Source organism: Haemaphysalis longicornis, unplaced genomic scaffold (genome assembly GCF_048455015.1).
Source record: "Haemaphysalis longicornis isolate Haplotype H1 unplaced genomic scaffold, Haemaphysalis longicornis Haplotype H1 scaffold_7, whole genome shotgun sequence".
Classification (NCBI taxonomy): Eukaryota; Metazoa; Arthropoda; class Arachnida; order Ixodida; family Ixodidae; genus Haemaphysalis; species Haemaphysalis longicornis.
This window is the reverse complement of record NW_027526422.1, coordinates 129,633,229-129,658,859: the sequence shown is the minus strand read 5'-3', so window position 1 is coordinate 129,658,859 and position 25,631 is coordinate 129,633,229. Positions and strand designations below refer to the sequence as shown.

Below are 25,631 nucleotides of genomic sequence, written 5' to 3'. Positions count from 1 at the left end.
CAACCAAGTCAAACCAAATGTCTATCGTTTTTTGCTGACCCCAATCAATCCGCTCATCAAAATGCCCCTTTCATGTCTTGCCCTTCAAAGTGGTGCTTAACGCTGCTTTATCGGCGACCTACTATCCATTGTAAATCGCGGCGTGAGGACAACCAAACTTTTATTCAAACTTTTTATGTTCTTCTTCCGTTTAGATTTACAGCTCATTTAAAACCATCTACCTTGCACGCGCTTCGACTGATTTTACATTGGGATTGTGCGTTCGCCAAAAGCACCTGGACAATGGAACGTACGTCGTCACTTACAAGTCGAAGACGGGAATATTAGAGTGAGCATTTTGGCTGTTTTCTTGATTTTGTATCCTGTAGTACATCCCGATGGCGAACGCCGCTGCCGCAAACAGCGCCGCCGACAGGAGATCCTTTCAACAGTGCCCATCAACCCGGACCCAGTGCCTCCTGGGCTTAGCCGCGCTGCACATGTCTTCCTGAACCGTGCGCGCTCCGGATACGCTTTAACAGATGACGTCGTGGCCAGGTGGAGGCACGCCTCGAATAGAACAATGAGGAGCGGCAATTCCACTGCAGCAGCTTCCGAAGACCTTTCATGTGCGCTGGCATCACCATCCGACCCTACGTACGTCTGCTACGCATGTGGGCAGTCACTGAAGCCAACCATCCATCACCTTGTATGGGACTGCATAGGTCTCGTAGGGCCACGTGAGACACATCGGCCTGCCTGGGTACTCGCTTACGAGGACTGGATCCGTCCGAAGGGCCGCATCAAACAGACTTTATCCGCACTTTGGCGGTTCGTTCTGGACTCCTCCATGTTAGGACACTATTGAGGTCTTCATCTCCCCTCCCTCCTCTTCCCCATGTGGCCTTGAGCCATCCCTTTCAATAAATGTTCGTTGTTGTTGTTGTAGCTCACTGATGCGGTAATATAACGAGCTGTTTTGAACTGATGCATAAAAGCTGACCAATGACGGCCAGCGCGGGCGACAAAAGCGGAACGAATAGAAACCGGAGGAAAGGCGAATAAATTCTTAGGATGCCAATACAAGTTGCCAAGCAAGCGAACGACAAACCAATAACACCTATGCCAAAGCTACCAAATGTGGCTGCTGACATGCTTAAAGGGGCCATGAAGACAAAACACAAGTTTGGCTCATAGAAAAGATTGCCTCGTTAGAATCATACTGACACCACTTTTAAGGTAAACGTCGCTCAAATAAGCTATATAATTAGGAAAAATGTGAATCGCCGTGCTAGCCACTAGCTCATTTCCCGCAACACAACCTATGATATCATACCAATCAGCTCTGCGATTTATTTATTTATTTATTTATTTATTTACAGGTATCTTACAGGCTTTTGGTTAGGGCATTGATAAGGGGGGCTAACAAAGACATATACAACAAGTAAATGGGCGAAACGTGCCAAAAGGTGAGCGCGAACCATGAGTAACAAAAAAACAAGAACTAAGTATGTATAAATTGGCATCATACATCATCACCGAACAACTTAAGAGATGCAGTTTATGGCACACAGCAGTTAGGAAAGTGTACAATATGTGTAACTTAAATTGGCACAGATTGTTGTATAATATACAGGGAAAGTAATGACAGCGCTTGCAGAAAGTGTGAACAGTTCGTTCAGATAGGTCTAAACAAAACAAATAATGCACAAAAAATGACTGGCCTATTCCCTTCACAAAAGTCGGAAAAACAAACGCATATAAGCCGATCTTATAAGCTTGCCGAACAAGATATTTACACATAAATTTAGGGCACATTCTTTTTAAAGCAGTAAGAGTGGTGAGACAAACAGTGGAAGTTACGAAAGCCCACGTAAACATAGAAGTAGCGATTGATTGTACAGCGCGCACTATGGTTTGTTTAGCTCCATAGCACTGCGATGCTTTGGCGTTGTGTCAGACGACACTGGCCGATGGACGCAAGCAATGGTGTCTTACGCGATCATATTTCTCGAGCGAGCAGTGTCTTTCACCAAACGATTATTTTCTCCCAGAACAAAAACAAGCGAGGTTTGAATACAGTCAAAAACAAACCAAAGGCAGAAAATGGCTTGACGCGGTATGGTGGCGCCATTGATGTTCACTAACGATAAACACGGCTTCGAAATCGGCTGATGAGCGGTCGGTCCCTGTGATGTCATTGCAGACCGCAAGAACTCACGATGTAGCGAGAAAATCAAAATTTTAACTTGAATTGATTAATTTATCAGTGAATAAAGCTTCGTTTGCATCCGGGTGAGCGCTGGGGGCATTATAAAACACAAATTATTTCGACTAAAACAAATTTTGACTTTGTCTGCATAGCCCCTCTAAAGGACGAAGGGCAATTGGCGCGGTGTGCAAGAAACTTCTGAGAAACGCCACCCTGAGAATTTCTCAAGCAGGAGCAAGGCGGACGCTTTGGGCCGAGCCTTAAATCCGCTAAAGAGAAGGACAAGATGCTCGTGTATTTTTGAAGATCTAGTATAAATATTGGAATAGTTTATCAATGGTACCTTTACTTTTGTTTTAATATTTTACACCGTTAGAGAGAAAGAGAGAGGGGGTTATTTAAAGGAGAAGAAGCTGGCTTGGGTAACTAATTTCGAGGGGCTACTACACAATGTTTTATAAATATTTTTAGGACTCAAATATTAGTGAAGTGCTCCTTCTCACAGAACGTTTGCTGCTACTTTCAGGCTCGAAACCACGCAGACGGTTGCGCCTACAAAGGAGCCAGATCAAGTCAACATTACTGTTGGTAAGTAGGCCCTCGTACATCTCGCCTCAACAGCCATGCAGCTAACTATTCCTAACCGGCTCATTTCGCGCTTTTCCGCAATAATGTATGTAATATAGACGTTCTCCTGGGCGTGAAAAACGTAATCCGTAACATAAATTATTTGCACGTTAGAAACGACATACACACGAATCGAAAGGTACTGAAAAACTAAGCCAAGAAGACTGTATCTACGCCCTCCAAGACACCTTCTTAAGGCCTGCACTTATTTTTGAAATATTGGTTAGGAATATTGTTTCTGACCTGTCCATGTAAAGATTTATTGGCGTTCTTTATAACACATCATTGCTTCCCGCCCGCGCTTCAATAATTCGTGGTTTGTCAGTGGGGCGTTTTGCGGCGATTTGAAGTATCGCGCGTGCACCATGACGATTTATTTCTGCGGATCTACGGAAGTGTAGGACCCCACACTTCTCTTCACGTGTGGTCGCTGTTAGTATCCAGCGCGCGAAACTTTCACCGCATAAGCTTTGTTATATCACAGGCAATATGATACTCAGTGCCTCTTCGCTTGCCAAACAGCATCTTACCGCGAGGTTCGTAAAGCTGTGTTTCGAACAGGGGACCTAGACCACTCGCACGAAAAAAGCTGCATCTTACGTCCTTAGGGCATTTTCAGAGCACGCGTTCATGTTTATAGAGCACTGTACACCGGTGGCAACCTGACATAAATAATTCACTAGCTTTGCACCAAACCTGACATGCCTGGATACTTTCTTCGAGAATGTTAAATTTATGATGAAACAATTCGCAAAGTATTTTGGTATAACATGCTGGTTTGTCCGACAAGCAGAGAAACGAAACTTTCGCGGTGCAAGCCGGCAATCGATGCGTTGGTATTCCACCTCAACAGCCCTCTACATTACGAACGTAACCTGATACCACCCTCCAAGTGAAAGAAGCACCGAAGCGATGTCAAACTTCGCGCCTGGCGCATAAAAGCCATGACAAATAGGGAGCTCATATAAAAGAACGACCAATATCGCGGTGTTGAAATTTCAAGTTGCTGTATTTCACATATTCGGCACTACCGGGTTCTTCGAAAATGAATGAGCATGCGGTAAAAATCCTTGTTTCCTAAGAGATGCCGAGAACGTGGGTAACAATGCACCAGTACCAAGAGGGTCGTCGTCTCAGTGATCGGGCTACAACCAATATAGAAGCTAAGACTAGTTTACGCCTATGCCGCAGCGTCTAGTTAGGAGTACCATGCCGTCGGGTTTCTACCTGGATATTCATCGGGAAAGGAATGCAACGAACATCACCACATAATATTAATAGGAGATTTCAATGCAGAAACGGAAAAGCAGGCGTGCGAACGTGCCGCGAAAATTTTTTTAATCCGTACTCCGAACAGCCAAAGGGATCCATTGGATAGGCTGGGCTGAAAAATAACCTGAGAATATCCATATTTTTCCGCAAGCAAACGATTATAGAACGGAAACAGAAAAGCGCAAACGTCAAAATCACCGATGAAATCGACTTCTCTCCAAGTGCAGTTGCAGGTATTCTGCATGAAGTCAAGAGGCTAAGCGGGGTTTAGACAGTGATCACACAAATTTGAGGAGTTGAGTGGGCGCATGTTTCAAAAGTGATGGCCGATACTTGTAAAACAAGACGCCAGTCTTGCTGTGTGTCTGTGGTAGTGTATGTGCATATAGAATAGCCTTATCGAAGCAAAACTCCCGATCTTAACCAAATTCACAAACTGTTACGACACAGCATGTATTTGAAGGACCACATCACTGCGATGACAACGAAATCAGCTTTAGGTGTAGAATCACCAAACATTATGGAGAATAGTAAACTACCTAGCTAACGACGACGGTTATTCAAAATGTCCGGATAATTGATTGATTGATTGTGGGGTTTAACGCGCCGACGCAACGCAGGCGATGAGGCGCGCCGTAGTGGAGGGCTCCGGATTAATTTTGACCACCTGGGGATCTTTATCGTGCGCCGAAATCTCGTACACACGGGCGTTTTTGCTTTTCGCCTCCATCAGAAAAGCGGCCGCCGCGGCCGGGAATCGAACCCGCGACCTCGTGCTCAGCAGCGCAACGCCTTAGCCACTGAGCCACCGCGGCGGGTAAAATGTCCGGATAATCTTTCTGTTGAAAACAAAGCGGCTAATCGAATTTGTGGAGTTGTGGCAATTAACAGACGCGAGCATGTTTATTCACATCGCGACCTAACACATGCCAAAGGACGACAAACGTTAAAAATGGGAGGAAGCTTCAAATAACCAAAAAATAGCTGCAGCTAAGCTCCGCTAACCTTGGATATGGAAAACAAAAGCTTGACTTAGTCTGTTTGAGTACAGGTTTCGCTTGGTTAACGTTTGATTTACCTGTGTTGCCGGCCACACCTCAAAGCCGTTCGGTTCCGTGCAACGCTCACAGAAGGAGGCCGGGCGAACGCGGCGTTCGTCGGGGCGGACGCAGTGTTCATTCATGGCGAACGCACCATTCCTCTTCGCCGGGCGCGAGACGTGTCCCGTTGCCAGAAACGACCCAGCGCGGCATGCATGGGAAGCAGCAGGGGTGGTTGGCTGCCTTGGCCGCAGCGGTGGTGGCGACCACTGTCGGCGCCCGCAGGCGCCAACAGTCGTCCCCGCGAATCACGCAATGCGCTTCGAGGGGTGTGTCGCTGGGGGAGTGTTCCGGTCAAAAGGTCAATGGCGCATCCTCCAAGAAATCGCTGAACGAAAGTAGTAAAGCTGTGCTTTAAAAGAGTTTGCTGTTGGCAAAGTTAAGCTGTATGTATCCAGGAAGAAAACAAAAAGTACGGAAAACCCTGGCTGAGATCATGAAACTGGTGAAAAGCATATGACAGTTTCATGAAAAGAAAGTGGTGACGATGAAAAGGTTATAAAGAGAGTTTATTCTTGTATAGTTAAGCAACAAAACACGTCTAAAAGGAGTAGACCTTGCTCAGAGGGGTCCCACCGGCAAATAAAGGAGAGTTCGAAAAGTCGCTTAAAGGAATCAAGAGAGGGCAAGCTGCACACAGACTAAGAAAAAACCGTGGACGTATGAATAATTATAAAGTCATTGTTCTAAGAAACCTTCTCAAAATTATCGTCACATTATTTCAGGACTAAAAGGACCGCTAGCCTGCAATAACCGCTCACCTAATTCTAGTTCCCAAATAGGAATATGCCAAAGAGCTTAACAACTACAGACATGTCAGCCTGCTTTATGTTCTATAAAAGTTTTTCACGATGGCGATAACAAACCATTAAGCGACATTCAACATTTCAACCAACTGAAGAAACAGACTGAGTTTAGAAAACGCTGTACAACGTTGAGTGACGTTGATGCCGTCCATCAGGAACTACAAATGGGCAGAGTATAGCAACACCGATTTGATAAGCATTGCGAAGCATACAAGAAAGGACTTCTACACGGCTCTCGAATGACAGCTACAATAGATGCATTGATATTATTATCGTCCATACCGAAAATCTTCAGAAGTACAGGGAATTGTCTAGTAATGCATATCACTGTTAGACTGCATGTCAGGAGTGTAAGTCATTTATTGCCCAATATTGCCATAAGAACCAGAAAACGAGAACTTCTTGCTGGGCTAGTTGGTGAATAGTTGGCATGATTTGAAGCGCCACAAAAAAAAAAACACTCATGAAGAACAGAGTAGATGAGACAGGCGCTACTCGAGACAGGCGGCTGTCTCTTCTACTCTGTTCTTCGCCCGTGTTATTCTGTTGCGCTTCAATTCATGGGAACCAGAAGACGTTGGGTTATTTTGTTCTTATTAGTGGTGATTTTTTTCTTTTCGCCAATGATGTAAATCTATACCATTATTGCGAGAACGTGCCTTCACTTTGCAATTAAACTTTTCTGAGGGTGCAAGGGTTACAGCAGAGTTGGTTGGTTCGCGAGTTTTCTTTAATCGCATTTTCAAAGTTCCTTTGCTGAATTTTTTGTTTTGTCTTTGGTTTTTTGGCGTCATGTATAAGATATTTGATTTTGTCAGATCACTTTTTTGAAAATTGTATTTTTGATAGTTTTTTAATAATTTGGTTCAACAGAATTCGGTCCGGCAAATTATCTCCATTTACGCTCTTATAAGGGTTAAAGTTGCCTTTGTCAAATATTCAATTTTGTGGAAATGCGGGCCATTGAACGGTTCGCAATTTCCGCTCTTTTGTATTCTGATTTTGAACGTTCTTTTCCGAACATTTTTTTGTTTATTCATCTGTTTTTGGGGGAGATGTATGAGATACGTATATGTGAGTTTGTCTGACCCCTTTTCTAACAAATTCAATCGTTTTATTTTTCCTATTTTTTCGAACTTCTGTCCGACCATTTATCTCTTTGGCGCTATTACAAAGGGAAAATGCATTAGTTACGCGAAAGGTGCATTTGTGTGCTAATGCATGGCGTTACGCGACAGGCCTTTTCGCTATTTTTGTACGGTTTTTTACGTTCTTCTGAGGAGCTTTTTTAGTTATTCTTGGGTTTCGAGGGAGATGTATAAGGTGCATACATCTCAGTTTGTCAATTCGGTTTTGTGAAAGTAATGTGTATATATGTGTCGCATTTTCTAGTTTTTCAAAATTTGTTCGACCAAATATCTCTAGTTGCCCCATTATAAAGATTTGAGGGGTTACTTCTGCCAACTCTGCATGTTGTGGGAACTTCATGGCGTTGCACGGTCCATGTAACACAGGGGGCGGGGGTAATCACCAAAAAATGCCACGCTTTACATCTAGGAGTTACATATCAGGACGGCAATCGAACAAGGTTGCACCATATGATGTTATTTTGCGCCTGCCCGGGGGGGGGGGGGGGGAGGGGGATTTATTGAAATCTGGCTGAAAACTTGAGGGTGGTGTAAGGGTAGAATATATTAGCAAGTTGAGATTTCCAAATGCGTTGAGCACTTCAGGGATGGGAGCCCTGCAAATATTACATCAAGAAATGTACCAAAAAAGCTGCGTCGGAGCATTAGAGCTGAACATTCATAAATAGAAACTATCTAAAAGAATGAATGCTTCAAGAAACGTACCATGCAAACCTTGGAAAATTTGTCACTGCTCCCAAAAAACCACTCTAACACAGAGCGAAAGCTCTTCAATTCAAACTTTCGTCGTTAGAGTTGATTGATATTAGATATGTACGATTTGGTCCGGCGAAGTCTCCATAAAAGCCTATTGAAAAGCCCGCTGATTAAAACGGGAGGGAACTCCGCCCGGAAAATTAGAACTACGCGCCGCCGCGCTTCCAGCATGGGGCCTGGTGCATGGCCAGAGAAACGGGCCCGCTGTGTACGCCTGAGGTTGCGTCGCCTCAGGGAAGGAGCGGAAAACAGTGTGAGAAGGTAAATAGGGTAAAAACAATCTAAAACCACCATAGCAGTTGTTTTAGAAGAATATCCTTTGCAAACTCGGTCCTTCTGGATACGAGTTCACCGTGTGGGGCTCGCATTCAGAGTGCATCATTTCGGAGGTCATAAGCGTAGAACCTGCCGCTTCCAGTGACTACGACAAGGTGTCCGGCGAAGTACCAGTGCTGACATCACGAGAAAGTAATGGTCGGGTTGAATTCTACCCGACTCTTCTTCAGTTTGGGGGCACTGGAAGCCGTTCGCTGCATTCACTCGTTGGAGAAAATAGTGCTAACGTTCGCCTTCGAGCATAAAAGGCCGCATTGAGTACCAGCCTTTTTCAGGCGTTTAATGTCTGACATGCTATACGCTTCCGCAGTCTCGTTGTACGGCTTTTGTAGTTCACTTTCTTTGGTTCGAGCTTTCATTAACTCGAATTAGTTTGATGTTCCCCTAGGGTTCGAATTAACGAGCCGTTACTTATATCAAACGCACAATATATTGGGCTTGAGTTCCCACGGCGCTTGTAATAACTAGTACTCAGCAGAAGGCTGCCTCTTTTACTAAAAATTGTATACTACCAATCCGCAATTCACGTAAACACTTCAAGGACAAGAATCATGAATGCAACCAGCGCAGGAGATATGGTGACGCAGGGAAAAACCACACAGGATGTCGCAAATTCCACGGCAAGAACTTGCGGACCTCCTAAACATTTTGAAATAAAGACGTGGGTTGGCCCAAGGAGACGTGAGAGGCGTGGGAATAGCACATAAGTGGCTTTTATTAGAGAGTGCAACTTGTGCGGAAGACAGCTGAGATTAGGATACAGAAGCGGCGTTCGATAGGAACAGTAGTGCGTGGAAATAACTGCACATGAACCACCAGAGGGACAGACTGGATGCGGAGCAACTGCACTAAAAACAAATAAAAGCCACATTACTCGATTGTGGGAAGAAGCAGAAAAGTTAAAAGCCAAAAGTGGATTTAGACACTCTACACTGGACAATTGGAGCGCTTGGAAGCTTAGCGCAGAGGCCTTTCGTAACACTGCACATTATTGCCTTCTGCTTGCGATGATGGTTCTTGTTTTGCTTTTTTTTCTGGTTGTCACAATATTGCTGTGCCGCTCTTGAAATGACACTAGAGAAAACCGCTTATTTCTGAGGAAACGGGTGTACTTTAATTCGGGCCCCTATAAAGAACGCGGGCAGCCACAATGGCGGAGAAAATGTTTAAAGAGCAGCTTCATATGGTTGACAAGGCAGCACTTCGCCGTGTCTGATTTGTTCTCCGCGTTGCTGGTAATCTGTATAAAATCAATATGCACGCACTAATAATTTTGTCTACGTTCTTCTTTACAGATGCTAGCCGTAGCTACATTGTCCAGGTTCGGTATGCTGACTATGGCATCTGCTTTGTTGTACGGTACGAGAGCGACTTATTTGGTAAGAATAATTTATGGCTGGAAAGACAGGGGTGTTGGAGAAGTCTTTTGAAGGGGTCTCTTCCTGGCTTTCTATCCCCGAAACGTTATTTATTGCCGTCAGGTCTATTCGTTGGCGCTCCAGGGTTTTCTTATACCTTTAGCCTGTGTGTTCCGGTCCACGCTACCGTTCTCCCCTCACCGGAGAGACGTGGCATTCTGGGTGATTTTATTCGCAGGGTAATGAATGCCCTTCGTTTGTAAAATTTCATTGACAAGCTGCTCTTGGTGGCTTGAAATGAAAGTATGCGGATTTCTACTCTTTATCTCATTAAGGTAAATTTTTGCTCTGGAAAACAAATCTCTTAGATTGATACCTTTACCGCCGAAAGATCGGGAGCGCAGTTCGTAGGAATCCGTGCACACCACCAAAAGCATCACAACGCCATACGTTTATGCAATATTGCTTTGCTAATGTTGCCGTACATATTTTTGCTCACAGCATACGCTGTACCTGGTAGGCGTAGACTAATTATGAGGCAGTAGCTCTTGGCACTATCTCCAGTGGTCGCCGTGAGTATATGCCGCCTTGGTTCAGGGGAAACGCTGCGGTCTGAACGAAAAGCTGGGTTATTTATCAATGTGTAGCGGCGCGTGTCTACCGCGCCGAGGCGACGACGACGACGAAGGCGGAACCACGAGGCGCACGCTCACGTGCGCTCGTGCTGGAGGAATAAAAATCAGTTCGAGCCCAAACGCTGTCATGGCTGGTTGTCACTGCGCCGGTCGCGACATGATTTGGTGACGTGGACCGAACTCGCCTCTTCTGACCGCGCCATGTCGGCCCCTTCGGCTTCACCGGATTCTGGGGGCCAACTACAACCCGGCGCAGCTACGCCCGCCCACGAAGCAGCTCCGCCTGCTCACGCTACAACCGCGGCTGTGCACAGCGCTACTCTACCCCCGTTTTGGACTCGGAACCCGGGGACATGGTTCACGCAAGTAGAAGCGCGCTTCCGTCTGCATCGCATCACCAGCCAGGAGACGAAATATAACAGCGTCGTGACCTCCTTGCCAGGCAGCATCGCGGACGAGCTAGCCGACATCCTCGACGCCCCACATACTGAAGCGCCGTACGACCACCTAAAGGCAGCGATCATCCAACGCAAGTCGGAGTCGGAGCGCAGCAGGCTGCAGCAGCTTCTGAACACCGAGGAGCTCGGTGACAGGCGACCCTCGCAGTTGCTACATCGCATGCGGCAGCTATTGGGCGATCATGGCCAGGACCTCAATAATCCACTTCTTCGGGAGCTCTTCCTTCAACGCCTCCCCCAGAACATGGTATTGGTACTTGCGGCAGCCGCTGACATGCCACTCGACCAACTCGCGGAACTGGCTGACCGCATCGCGGACTATTCCCGGTCCCCAAGCATCGCCGCAGTCGTCGATACGCCCTCCACCTTAAGGGACGACTCCAGGCTTGGTCGACTTGAGAGCCGCATTGATGAACTCAGCCATCAGCTGTCATCCCTCGCACCCCTCTTGCACCGACGCCGACGTGCATCCCGCGACCGACGGTACTCCCCATCCCCGTCCCGTTCTCAACATGGCTCCTCCGCAACACGCGGTGAGCCTGGCCCTTCGGGCGTCTGTTGGTATCACCGTACCTTCGGCACTGCCGCCCGCAAGTGCAGCCAGCCTTGCTCATGGACGGGAAACTAGGAGACCGGACACTGGCGGCGGCAAGTGAACCCGGTCATGCAGTCAGCCGCCTCTTCTACGTCACCGAGAAGGTTGCCGGCCACCGCTTCTTGGTCGATACGGGAGCAGAGGTCAGCGTCATACCGGCCTCTTCGCTAGACCGACGACACCGAGAAATGACCTCCCCGTTAATCGCCGTCAACAACTCGCCGATCAACACCTACGGCCAGCGGTCGCTCACAGTCAATTTTGGCCTACGTCGCACTTTCCGGTGGCTTTTCACAATTGCTGACATCAAGCAGCCCATTCTCGGTGCTGATTTCCTGGCTTTCTACAACATGGCCGTGGACGTGCACTCTCGACGCCTCGTGGACATGACGACGAGCCTTTCAGTACATGGTATTCTCTCCTCTACCACGGCGACCGGACTTCGAGCCTTTGTGCCATCTTCCGTGTACGAGAAGATACTTGCAGATTTTCCCGCGATCACAAGACCCCACACGGGAGAGTCCCCGGTGAAGCACACCATCACCCACCACATCGTCACGAAGGGACCCCCTGTCTTCGCTCGAGCGCGTCGTCTCGCCGGATCGCGTTATGCCATTGCTCGTCGAGAGTTCGAGCACATGCTGGAACTGGGAATTGTCCGTCCATCCTCGAGCAACTACGCGTCAGCCCTGCATATGGTACCCAAAAAGGACCCCGGTGACTGGAGGCCATGCGGTGACTACCGTGCCCTCAATGCGATCACCGTGCCGGACCGGTACCCGCTCCCTCATTTGCAGGACTTCACCGCGAATCTGGCAGGCTGCAAGATATTCAGCAAGGTGGACTTGGTCAAAGCTTATCACCAGATACCTGTGGAGCCAGCAGACATACCGAAGACTGCCATCATTACACCATTTGGTCTCTTCGAATATGTCCGCATGCCCTTCGGCCTGCGTAACGCCGCCCAGACCTTTCAACGTGCTATCGACGAGGTTACCCGCGGTTTAGACTTTGTCTTTGCCTACCTCGACGACCTCTTGATCGCAAGCTCATCACCATCCGAGCACGAAGTGCACTTGCGAGCCCTTTTCACTCGGCTTGACGAATATGGCTTCGTCATCAACCCCAAAAAGTGTGTCTTCGGCGTGCAGACCATCGAGTTCCTGGGCCACTTGGTCACTCCACAGGGCATCAGACCTCTCGACAGCAAGGTGAAGGCCATCCAGGACTTTCCACAGCCCGCCTCAATTAAGAAGCTTAGAGAGTTCTTGGGCCTGCTGAACTTCTATCGGCGGTTCATTCCCAACTGTGCCGAACTAGTCCAGCCCCTCACTGATCTGCTGGCCACCAAGACAGGCCCTGCAGAGTACTTCGAGTGGAGCGAGCAAGCAGCGTCCGCCTTTTCTGCTGCGAAGAAGGCCCTCTCCGACGCTGCCATGCTTATACACCCCGTTCCTGATGCTCAACTTCGTCTTATAACCGACGCCTCCAGCGTGGCTGTCGGTGCTGTGGTTGAGCAGTTCGTCTCCGGTTGGCAGCCACTTGGTTTCTACTCCCAGAGGCTGAAACCTGCTGAGACAAGGTACAGCACTTTCGGGCGCGAGCTACTGGCTGTCTACCTTGCCATCAAACATTTCCGGCATTTCCTGGAAGGCAGGGACTTCTACGTCCTTACGGATCACAAGCCCCTGACGTTCGCCTTCCAGCGCAACCACAGCTCGTATTCGTCGCGTGAGATCCGTCACCTCTCCTTCGTCTCGGAGTTTACTGTCGATCTCCGCCATGTCAGCGGCCCGATCAACACTGCTGCTGACGCGCTGTCTCGCGTCGAAGCCCTTTCGACTTCACCCTAACCGATTTGCATGGAAGAGCTTGCTTCTGCACAGCAACAAGACCCTGAGCTCCAGCAACGCCGCTCTGACACCTCAACGCTGACTTTCACAGATGTGCCGTTGCCGTTTACCGAAGGCACAATCACATGCGAGACATCAACCGGCGTCTCCCGACCTTACGTTCCACCGGCGTTTCGTCGAGCCGTTTTCGACACCCTGCACGGCAAGAGTCACCCCGGCATCCGAGCAACTCAACACCTCGTCACAGCTCGGTGGTTCTGGCCCTCCATGAATGCAGATGTCCGCCGGTGGGCACGCACCTGCCTCCAGTGCCAACGTGTCAAAGTAACCAGGCACACCGTCACTCCTGCCTCGCCATTCCATCCACCGGACAGCCGTTTCGCGCACGTGCACATTGACCTGGTCGGCCCCCTACCACCGTCGCGATGCGCCACCTACTTGTTGACGTGCGTCGACCGCTTCACGCGCTGGCCAGAGGCAATCCCGATACCTGATATTACGGCGGAAACAGTCGCCAAAGCATTTGTTGGTGGTTGGGTGTCCCGTTTCGGCTGCCCCGCTGTTGTCACCACTGATCGCGGGCGTCAATTTCAATCAGCCCTGTTCAACGCTCTCGCTGCCATCTTGGGAGTACGCCACATACACACCACCTCCTACCATCCGTCTGCCAACGGGATGGTGGAGCGTTTACACCGCCAACTCAAGGCAGCTCTCACCACCTACGAGCCAAGGGAACACTGGGCCGACGACCTTCCCCTCGTCTTGCTCGGACTACGCTCGGCTTTTAAGGCAGACCTGCATTGCACATCTGCCGAGCTGGTGTATGGCTGCCCTCTTCGTCTCCCGGGCGACCTCCTCACCCCTCCGCCTGCCGATGGTCCTTCGGACCCCGGTTACGTGGCTGACCTTCGTCGCCTTTTCGAGCAAATCCGGCCTGTCCTTCCTCGACAACGCAGCGACCACTCCGTCTTCGTGAGCCAGGACCTTTCTTCCTGCACTCACGTGTTCGTGCGCCACGACGCTGCCCGTCGACCCCTCACTCCCGCTTTCGATGGCCTATACCGCGTCATCGAGCGGCATCCCAAGACTTTCACCCTCGACATCAACGGCCGCCAAGACGTCGTCGCCGCTGACCGCGTAAAGCCTGCATACCTCGCCTCTCTTCGACCCAATCAGACCTTCCCCGTCTCTACAACCATGCCCAGAACTTTGCACCATCAACCGTCGAAAACTGTCACGTGGTCTTCAACAACGGCCTCCGGCTCTACGGGGGGGAGCCCTGTAGCGGCGCGTGTCTACCGCGCCGAGGCGACGACGACGACGAAGGCGGAACCACGAGGCGCACGCTCACGTGCGCTCGTGCTGGAGGAATAAAAATCAGTTCGAGCCCAAACGCTGTCATGGCTGCTTGTCACTGCGCCGGTCGCGACAAATGTATATAAAATTACTGAAGCAGTGTCGCTGCATTTGATGAGAGAATAAGTTTGTTTTACACTTTATTTCGAGAAATGTTTATTTAGGATAACTTTTCTTTCTCTGTCCTTCATGAACCCATTAGAATAGGCATGATCGGAATGCAGCTATAATATTAGCATTGTAGGATAATCGTGAGGATAATCATTTGGATTATAGGGGCATTTCAGGCACCTATACTAGCGAAGGACCGAATAACAACCGAAGATAGAGCCCGACCTACCCGACAGTCCCCGTATCGCATGTCCTCCCACGAGCGGCAAGCCATCCGGACACAAGTGGAAGAAATACTCAGCGACGATATGACACAAATCGAAAATCCCCAGGGTTGTGCCGGTCGTACTAGTGAAAAAAAAGACACCATATTATGGTTTTTCGTTTACTACCAGCATCGGAACAAAATCACGAATAAGGAGGTATACTCCCTGCTATGAATCGACGACGCCCTCGACCACCTCTGCCACGCGAAGTACTTCTCATCGATGGATCTGAAGCCAGGCTACTGGCAAATAGCAGTCGACGAGAGATACTGAGAGAAGACTGCATTTATATCCCCGGACGGCTTTTACGAGTTCAAAGTAATGCCGTTCGGGCTATGTACGGGACCAGCAACATATCAAAGAGTCACGGGAACCGTGCTAGCTGCCTTGAAGTGACACACCTCTGTCGTGTATCTCGACTACGCAGTGGTATTCGCCCGAACGTTCACGAACGCCTTGCACGGTTTGAGTTTATACTCAAGGCTATCCGTTCGTCAGGCGTCCGCTGAAACTTCAAAAGTGCCGCTTCGCGTACGAGGAACTCAAGTTTCTGGGTCCCGTCGTCAACGCCGTGGGAGTCCTGCCTGACACGGCGAAAACGTCAGCCATAGGAAACGTACCAAGACCTAAAGACCAGAAGGACGTCCGAAGATGTATCGAGCTGTGCGCACCCTACCGGCGCTGCGTCGCAAACGTAGCACGAATTCTCGGGCCACTCACGCACTTGACACAAGATAGAACCCCTTTAAGCTAGAAAAACGCCCGAGAAAAAGTATCCTGCGAGCTGTAACAACGCCTGCAAAACCCGCTCGTGCTCGTTCATTTTGTCAAAAACGCCGAAACGGAAATGCACACCGACGCCAGTGATAGAGGCTTGGGTGTCTTCCTCGTCCTAAAGCAAAGCTGTTGCAAAAAATAATCGCCTTTGCTGGCGTCGTCTGTCGAAGCAGGGGAAAAACTACTCAACCTCTGAGAATGAGTGCTTCGCAATATTTGTGCCATTTGGAAATTTCCCCCATACGTGTATGGTAGACCATTCAATGTTGTAACGTACCAGCATGCGGTGTGTTGGCTCGCCAATTTGGAGAACCACTCTGGCTGTTTTGTGTGGTGCAGCTTGCGTGTGCAAGAGTTCCACGTTGCAATCTTCTATAAATCCGGCAGGAAACATTCCGACGCCGGCAGCCAGCCCCGCGCCCACGTCGACCCATCAGCACTAGACTCCGATTAAGACAGCGTGTTCTTCGGAGTCGTGACAGAAAGCGACCTAGCCGTAAAGAAGCGTGCCGGCCCCGACTTACGCAACATGATGGACTGTCTGGAAGGATGCAACGTCGCCGTGTTTGGGGTGTTCAAACGGAATTTACCAGAATTCAGCCGAAAAATGCCCGTCCTTGTATAGAAGAATTTCGGCCCCGTAACGAGAAGAAATTTTTTTCTAGTCATTCCTGCGTACCTTCGTGACAACATTTTCGAAGCGTGCCACGGCAACCGGTCTTTTTCACATCTCGGCACAGCTCGCACTATTTAAAAAATCAAGGCGAAGTGCTACTGCCCTGCCTTGCATCCGACGTCGCCCACTACATCCGGAGCGGTCGCTACTGGCTACTTCCAGCGAAGAAAAACGCCGACAACGAGACCAGCCGAGCTTCAGCAGCTGATCGCCGTCCCATCAAGGCCCTCCCAACAGATTCAAATGGCCATTAGGGCTAGGTTCCCCACGTCACGACCTGAGAACAAGTGGATTGTCGTAGCGACAGACTGCATGACATGCTACGCAGAGACGCCGCTCTTCGAGGGGGACTGCACGAGAAGTCTCGGGGTAATTTATAAACCAAGGGCCCAATTCTCTAAAAAAGGAGCGTCGCTTTTAAATTACGCGGTAGCGCCATGCAAATGCATGTGTTCTGGGGTTGGGGTCGTCGCTTTGAGTGCAGATGAGGCACCAGATAAGCCAAGAAAAGCGCCATTTTGCTTGTTGCTTTGCGCCTCTTCCTACAGTGCTTTTCTTGGCTTATCTGGTGCCTCATCTGCACTCAAAGCGACGACCCCAACCCCAGAGCACATGCATTCGCATGGCGCTACCACGTCGTTTGAAAGCGACGCCCCGTTATTTTAGAGAATTCGGCCCAAAATTGTATCGCGACATAGAGCCCCAAACGTTCTAATCACGGACACTGGAACGGCCTTCACTGAGGAGCTTGTGCAATAATCTAACGCTACAGCAACACGGATCACCTAATAACGACGCTGTACCACCTCCAAACGAATGGACTAACGGAACGTCTGAACAAGACGATCGCGGATATGCTGTCTAGGTACGTGGACGTTGAACATAAGACTTGGGACGACGTTGTTTTAGATGTCACGTTTGCGTACAACGTGGCTATGCAGTAAAAACACAGATGAAACTGTTGGAGCTTGTCTGCGGAAGATGGCCGACTACAATGCTTAACGCTATGCCTCTGCACGCAGAAGACAATAACTTGAACGCCGACGTCCAAGGATACCTTCAGCGTTCCGAGGAGGCCCGCCAGTTCGCTCGAGTTCGCACAACGGACCAGCAGCTTGTGGATGCCGGACGCTACGAGCTCCGACGCCGAGACGCCGAGTATGCCCAGGGGATCGTGTGTTTGGACTCCCATCGGACGACGTGGACTCAGGGAGAAGCTTCTGCGACGGTATTTTGGACCCTACTGGATCCTACAATGTGTTCGCCAACATACCTACGAGGTGATCCCCGAGGGAGATTGTGGAAAATCATGACGACGCACGCGGCTCGAAGTAATCCACGCGGTTCGCCTAAAACCATTCACGTAAAATGAGGGACTTCACTTTTGGTTTGTTCAGAGTGTCGTTTCATTTTAGCAACGGGTCGATGCTACCTTAAAGAGGGATGGGGGGGGGGGGCGGTAATGCTGCAAACCATGCACTCGATTTGTTTATTTACACTTTTGCCTCTACCACCCGGCTGCGCCGGGCTGCGTTATATTTATCCCGACCAAAGAGCTTGCTCCATTCTTTCTGCCTTATGTAGCACGGATTATCTCATTTGATAGGGAGATTGTTTAGCCCTAACGGCATAGTCTAGAACAGTGTTCTTTTATCTACAGTGTTCTCCATGTAATTCGACGGTTCTGGAAAAGCCCGTGCCAAAAGAAAAATGTCCGCAGAGCAGACCCCACGGAATTATATTCGCTGACACCCGCATGCGCAGGTCACTTTTTTGACTGCTGCTTCGCGGCCTGTTTTTTTTTTTTAGTTATTACGGGAGCCAAAGTTCGCTCTAAAAAACTTTTCTTTCAAGCATTGTGTTATTTTTGTCTTCGTGAGAATATTATTGCCATAAATATTTGGAACACTTTTCGGAAAGCTATCAGAAGAAGGGAAAGATGTTTGGAAAAGGGAGAGTATGCATACAGTCAGGCTATGCCCCTGGGACAACAAGAAAACAAGCAAGAAGCGAAAAACAGAAAGTTGATTTAAAAAAGCAGCTCTCAAGATTACATGACGATATGGCTACAAACAGGGTATGTGTTGCAAGTTCAGCCACCGCAAAGGCATGCGTCCAGCTCGGGACGTTATGATTTCAAACAGAAGAGAAATGTACACAATATGGTATTCAGAGGATGGGGAGATGGCTTCGGACGGATAGATACAGGCATAAAGGACGACTACAATTTGTGTGTGCTCTCGATGGATGGGGAGAACATGCGGTGCACCAAAGAGCATTGCAGTATGAGCTAATCATTGAACCAGATGAAGGGAAACAATGCATGTGGGCTGCACCTGAAGGCGCCAGGGAAGTGCGCATACAGATCGGAGGAATATGGTTTCGAAAAGAAGTGTACAGAAAGGGGTAATAAGTGGAACGGGAGTCAGGTGTGAACGTATACATAAATTAAATAAAGGAAGAGCGCAAATAGGAAATAAAGGAAGTTCGCAATTTGTGTGCGCTCCGTTGGCGGGTGGGAAAAATATAGAAAAATAGGTACGTTGCTCAAATCCGGAATAAATGAAGGTTGAAAAGTAGTGCTTGGAACGCAGCCACCTTCCCAAAAGGAAATTGCACTGTCTATCCGGATAAGTCTAATAAAGTCGCTGCACTTGGTGACAGTGCTGGAATGGGACTGAAGGAGTGAGACAGTTTTGTGGTGGGATAGAGTATGTGCGAATTCTGATGGAAAACGCATGAGTATAGTTAATGAGCGACGTGATAAAAATAGTAAGGTAGCGAATTTTAATTGAGGGAAAAGCTCGTTAGTTTTTCGAAACTTTCATTGATGCCAAGCGTCGCCGACCTCAATTTATAAATCATATAAGATCTCCCAATCTGAGGGTCGTGGTGGGTTTTATATGCATATTGGTAAATTCTTGCGTTAAGACGTTCAAATGCATGACCAGGATTGCTGAAAGGTCTCGAAGAAGGCAAATAAGGACAACATTTTGTATGCGAGGGGTAATTATTTACCTGCATTCGACAGGGCGTTTCAGTTTATTCAATATATTGTTGCCTACAAATAGTGCACTCCAGAAGGTAAACGACAGTAGCGGAGTCACAGTCAATGTTACCATTTGTATTTACGTAGTAGTCTGCAGCCATGCTGGTGGCACGCGGCGTGGTGATCATTTGATGGCATAATTTACAGCGAGGACTATTACAGAGAATGCAACAAGTGGTTTGCTTTCGATTGATACCAGTGTTAGTAAAAAATTCGCAAAATTCTTATTGCGTCGGTAGACAAGGCGTGGTAGTTTATGAAATATACTTTTTAGACGTTCGCTTTGAATTAGGATTTTGTGATGTTTTCTTAGCACGGTGGATACTCTTGGAGCGGAGGCTGAGAGGGTTAACACTAGTTTAGTTTAAGGAATAACGTTCGGAGATTTTGCTTAAAGATTCCGCAACGGTCTAATTGGTTGGCTCGCATAATAGCGTCGTCGATAACTTGTCCCGGGTATTTTTGATTTTATGAGGGCCGTATTAAGTTCTCGACAGTTTGAGTCAAAATCGGCTTGGGTTGTATGAATTCTTCTAAGATGGTGTGATTTACAATGAGAAATTTTGGTCTTGCAGTGCTTGACGTAGCTTATTTGAAAATGCAAATGCTGCGGCGGGTCTGTCGGTTTTCTGTGGAGTTTATTTTAAAGCCTTCCGTAGGAACTAGTAACGGTAACGTCCAGAAAGTTGGGACTGTGTTTCGAGTAGGTATGAAAAAGGGAAATACTAGGATCTGCTACGTTATATGCCTCGATGAAGGTGAGAAGCGCCGCGTCACCGTGCTGCCAGACCATGAATACATTGTCGTTATATTTTTTGTAGTTCAGTGGCTTTAACTTTTGGGTATCAAGAAAGTTTGATTCGAGGCGAGCCATACAGATATTGGCGTAGTTGGTTCCTGTTCGAGTTCCCATTGACGTTCCGCTGACGTGCACGCAATAGACGTCGTCCAACTCAAAATTGTTAACTTCAATAACGAGTCTAAGAAAAATTTGATGAGTAGAAGAGTTGATAGGTTTGTCACATGACGACTGCTCATGAGGGATGTCAGTGTACAGTGACGCAACATTGAGGGTGACTGTAGTCAGGTACCAGGAATTTCAATTTCTGTGATGTCTCAGATAACATTACTGGTATCCTTAATAAAGGAAGGAAAGCTGGGCGGATTGTTGCGAATGGGGTGGTCAACACAGTGCGAGAGGTTTTCGCGGAAACAGTTCCGATGCAGCTCCGCTGGTACGGCGTGTGGATTATCTTTCCAAACAGTGTGAGACAAACTCCAAGTTTCGGGCATTTGAAACGAGAAGAGTTTTGACGGAACATGGGTGCGAAAAATGCCAAAAAGTGATATACAACCCTAAAAAGGCATATGTAAGTGCAAAAAAGATCATATAGGCCCAAAACTCAAAATGGGCACCTAAAAGCACAATAACATATGGCGTAAAGCGTTTCATTTTCGTTAGTTGGAGCTTATATATTAAATACGCTCGATACGGACTCAGGAAAAATATAAGCATTTTGCCGAAAGTTCCGGCATCTAATCGTTAGGTACAGTAGTATCAAGCATGATATGTATCCAATTGATGGAGACTGCCATAATGTTTCGCAAGGTCGCGAGGCTTCCTGCCTGGAAAACAGGCCAGAAAGCAGTCGATCGGAGCTAGACCAAGCATCCGAAGGTCGATTCAAGCAAATGTTACATTATAAGAGCTTGATCGTCTCGCGCTTTTGTCAACGCAAAAAACACCCACTTCGCCGAATAATCCTATCACGATGTCCGCAAGCTACCCTAAGTAAGAGGAAATTAGAGGTTCTTGAAAAGAGTACCCAACCGATGGATGTCATATGCTGACAAGGTAAAGTTGAACACCGGTTTATTTAGTTCATGTGAATTATAGGTGTCCGACAGAATTTTGAGTTCGACGAACAACACTCGCTGTTGCGACGCAGCAAAGCCAATAATTTATTTTGTTTTTCTTGCGGTAGCGCCGCCTTCACGTCGAAGGAATGCGGAAGCCTAAAGGTGTCTTAGGGTGCGTGTTCAAACTCGGCAAGCGCGGTCACATCACTTGCTTCTTGCGTTTCGTCGGGGAACGCAGTTGTAGCGTCCTTGCTTAAATACTTGAACACCTTGGTTAAATTAGTGACCAAACGTAGGATTAGCGTTGCCTAAAGTGCGCAATGCCTCTCGAAACAGAGACACCGTGGTGGAGAAGCAACGTTTGGTCACACTGTACGATAGCGTCGACGTCAGGATCAGCATCTTCGCTGTAGAAGGTGATCATCAGGCTTGCGCGGGGTGGCAGGGTGACAATCATCGGCGATTCTTACAGCAGCACGTTGTTCGTGGTTTGGATCCTGCGTCATGAAGTTATTGGAGGAAAAGTTATCTACTTGGTCTGTAGATCAATTATTGCACCGTTGTTCGTCAGAAAGTCCATTCTAAGAATTACTTAGCAGGAACAGGTAGGCAAAATAATGAACGCAGTAGTGTACGTCGTGCCGTCTATAGTCACACGCATTGTGCCCGTTCTACTTGCCGTTACAAGATCGCCACCTGCTGTGCATATGTGTGGACTGTTTCATCTGGTCGCAACTTTCTTCGGTTTAGACGCGAGTGATCCATTCATTGCTGAGTTGTGGGCCACCGTGTCTATGAGGGCGGCTAGATCAAAGCCATCGATGGACAACTGGTCTTCAAAGGCCGCCTTCTTCGAGTTCAGGTTGGTTCGGGGCATCGCATCTCGGCTTGTCCGTGCATGCGTTCAGCAACTATGCGTCGTCGTTGTCTTCGTCATGCCGGGTACCCGTCGCTCCGTGTGGCTGTCGGCGTGTTCGGGAGTAACGCCAAGGTCAGATCGGGTCGTCGAGCTGAGGGCATATCGTGAATAAGGGTGTTCGGAGCGTCCCTGCGTCGTTGGAGGGTTTGCGTTTTTCTGCCGTTGTGCAACTTTTCCTGCAGAAGTTGCTGATTTTAGTTTTCCCCACGTGGGCTGGGCCATGGGTATGCGACTGGCATGCGTAGGGCCGCGGCAAGCGGTTCAAACGGGCTGAGTCACGGCTGGTTTGAGATAGATACTTGTCGATCTCACGCGGTCGTTGGACAGGGAGTGGGCGAGGTGCGTCGACGGAGGAACCACGCAGTCTGAGTCTCCTGTATGAGCAGCGACGACAGATGTGGTCGGCCTTTCCAAAGTGGTAGCATAGAGGACGACTATCCGAAGCTCATCATACGTCCGTCTTCCCGGCGTTTGGTTTCTGACTACGGTGGTGCGGGAGGCGACAGTAAGCGCTGGTACGGCGGCGCCTCTTAGCGGCGGGTTGGAGAAGGGCGGGGTCGACGAACAGCTTCGGCGTATGCCATGGCTTGCAGCTCACCGGGTGCTTCCGATGGCATAGAAGTTCCCAGTGCGTGTTGAACTTCTGAGAAGTTCAACGTCTCTTCAGTTCTTCGCGAACGATCGCGCGGATTGTTTTCCGTAATTCTTCCGTGGTGAATCCCGGGGCGTTCATGGGGTTCGCGCCAAAGCGCGTTGAGTGGTCGATCATATAGCGGCTAACGCATGTCCAGTGTCCTCTTGGTCATGAAAGCCTCAGTCACAAACTGAGCGACGGTTTTTGGTGGGGTGCGAATAAGTCTAGCGAAGAGCTCTTGTTTAACACCCCTGTTTAATAATTGCGCAGATTTTGTTTTACCAGTTCCACAAGCCACGGTCTTCTGCACGCGAGGCGGATGCTCTACCTCTGCGCCACCGCTTTAGCGTGTATGTCTAATTAAACCCTCCGCTGTTGCTGTTACTGAGGTTTCTTACTTTGTATATATATATATATATATATATATATATATATATATATATATATATATATATATATATATATATATCCCAGCGGTTGTAGGCAGACAGCCAGTCTTCGGCGTCATGATCGTCGGCGCCGGAGAACTTGGCAGGAAGAGATCCGGAGCACATCATGGGTTCATGCTGCGGAGGCGCCATTTCACGATGGATTTCTTGTAATCCTGGTCGAATTATGCGCTTGCTCCGTAGTTCCAGGCTGGAAAGGCAAATGGGAACTGCACCTCCATCACACTGTAAGGGGGATTATAGCTGGGGACCGGCAAGACGCTTGGAAAGAGGCAGAGACCAGAGACGGGTAAGGCAGCGCAGACCGATGTCTCGGTGCGTTCTCTTAGAGCGAGCAACGCGATGCTGACCGTGCCTCTTCTCTCGCGCCGCACCTTGCGCCTGCCATCATCATGCGGCCCATAGTAGTCCTTGCTCCGGTACATACCCCGTCGGTTGTACAGGGGAGATTGGCGCACACTAACCGCAAGGTATGTCGCCGTGTCGGGGACTGCTATCTCCAGTACAATATATATATATATATAAATATATATATATATATATATATATATATATATATATTATATATATATGTGTGTGTGTGTGTTTGTGTGTGTGTGTGTGTGTGTGTGTAATGACTTACTCTTGGTACGTACTGGGCGAACCGCTTTAACAAGAAAACAATGTCCTTCCCGCAACTACAATATCAACAGTGCAATGCAACGACAATTGATAGTAACTTCATTTTATGTTCATTCAGGATGCCGCCTATGGGTATACGAAAACGCAACGACCGCCCAGGTTAAAAAATGCACAGACGGTTACAAGCTCGTTTGCCCAGGAAGGTCCTACGACACCTTGGACGAGAAGGAGTGCCGGAAAACCGGATGAACCTGGGAATTTTCTGGGTCGCCTTTATTCCGCACACAGCGCACTGCGGATTCCAGAGGCCCAGGGCATGAGCTTTGTTTATCCACGCGCACTGCTTAGCATTGCTTTTATTATTGCCAAGTATATTTTAATACCGATATTTCCGTTCATTACTGCGTACATTAACCTCAACAGTTCCCTGGCCAGATATTTTGCAAGACCTGCACTACGGCGAAGAAAAGCCTAACCAGAGTTGCAGACACAGCAGATTATATATAATGACCAATTCAGGGCGCTACCCGGTTTTTAACAAAACTCCTCACGATTGTTTACTAAAGAAAATTCTGGATCCAGATATGTATTTCAATGGTCATGAGATTGCCCAGGAATGTTATTTTTATATTTGGTATTGCTTGCAAAAAATCACAAAACCATGTCGGCGGCGGCGTTTTCTATAATTAGATCAAGTGTCAGATCATGTCAGATCAAATAAGTGCCGCACCTTAGAAGAAATTTTATCAGAGTATAGCAATGTTGGCTTGTACTTAAAGTTTTTTTCTGCAGTCCGCACGCAATACAAAAATAACACATTTTGTTAGTTTTGTTGCATATTACTCTACCTGCTGCATGGGTTTTAACAATGTATGTGTGCCGCCCTTCACCATGATTGTTAAGATTTAGTCCAAATGCTTCGCTGTATTACCATTTTTCATTTTATTGACCTTTCACGAGTAAAAACCCGCATTAAAGAGCAGCACCCTGCATATCTCAAGCATGCAGCCATTGGCTGCTGCTGGCCATCGGCAACGCGAAAAATTTAAATGAGAAAAATATTCAGTGGAAACCCCAACACGCGAGACATTGAGCCGCAAGACAGGGAAGTAAGAGTCAAACGCTTGCCCCGTTTCCCATAATGTAACACAACTGTAAAGCCACATGTTTCTACATTATAGATCTGTAAAGAACAATCTCCGTTTCAAGAATTTTTTAAACCAATATGTCACTTCAATGCGAACATCCAGGTTCCGCACCACAAAATTACCTTCCCAATAATTGTAATTTGGCAAGCTACTTTCTATCTAATAATGCACGCTTTGTTATCCCTCTGGTGAGATTTTTCTCGTTGGTAGGTAGCTCGCCAGTGTTTATTGTTATCTACATTTCTTGCCTTCATCTTTTGCTTCGCAACCTTTGTAACCAAGTTTTAAGCAATAAAATGCACAATTTACGGATGTTGCGGCTTTATTGTGCCTTTTGTTTCTGGTAGTAGGTTCCAAAGATTACTTTGATGGCTAACACCAATTTTCTACCCAGTACCGTACTGTTGGCTCTACGTGAAACGATGACTTTAGAGGGGGGGGGGGGGGGCATCGACCTTAATTGCCACTTCTTTAGCGTCGCAACCCTGCCGGCTCTATTTTAGCGTAAGCATGATTCAAGGTCCGCTAGCCCAAGCAAAAAAAGTCAGATAGTCGGCCAGTCTACCACCATGAAGACACCTTTGAACAGAATGCGCAAAGAAATGTAGCGGAATTTTTTTCGGTGTTTTA

General features: G+C 48.0%; 1 protein-coding gene across 1 annotated transcript in view; it reads left to right on the top strand.

Annotated features, from left to right (window-relative positions):
• Window positions 1–25,307, top strand: part of LOC144146972 (uncharacterized) — a 31,457-nt gene extending 6,150 nt beyond the window's left edge. The window contains exons 2-5 of the mRNA XM_077678961.1: window positions 195–328; window positions 2,718–2,779; window positions 9,532–9,615; window positions 23,972–25,307. Of these exons, the coding sequence (XP_077535087.1) occupies window positions 195–328; window positions 2,718–2,779; window positions 9,532–9,615; window positions 23,972–24,102 (411 nt within the window). The 3' untranslated portion in view covers window positions 24,103–25,307. The remainder of the gene's footprint in view (window positions 1–194; window positions 329–2,717; window positions 2,780–9,531; window positions 9,616–23,971) is intronic.
• The last annotated feature ends 324 nt before the right edge of the window (window positions 25,308–25,631 follow it).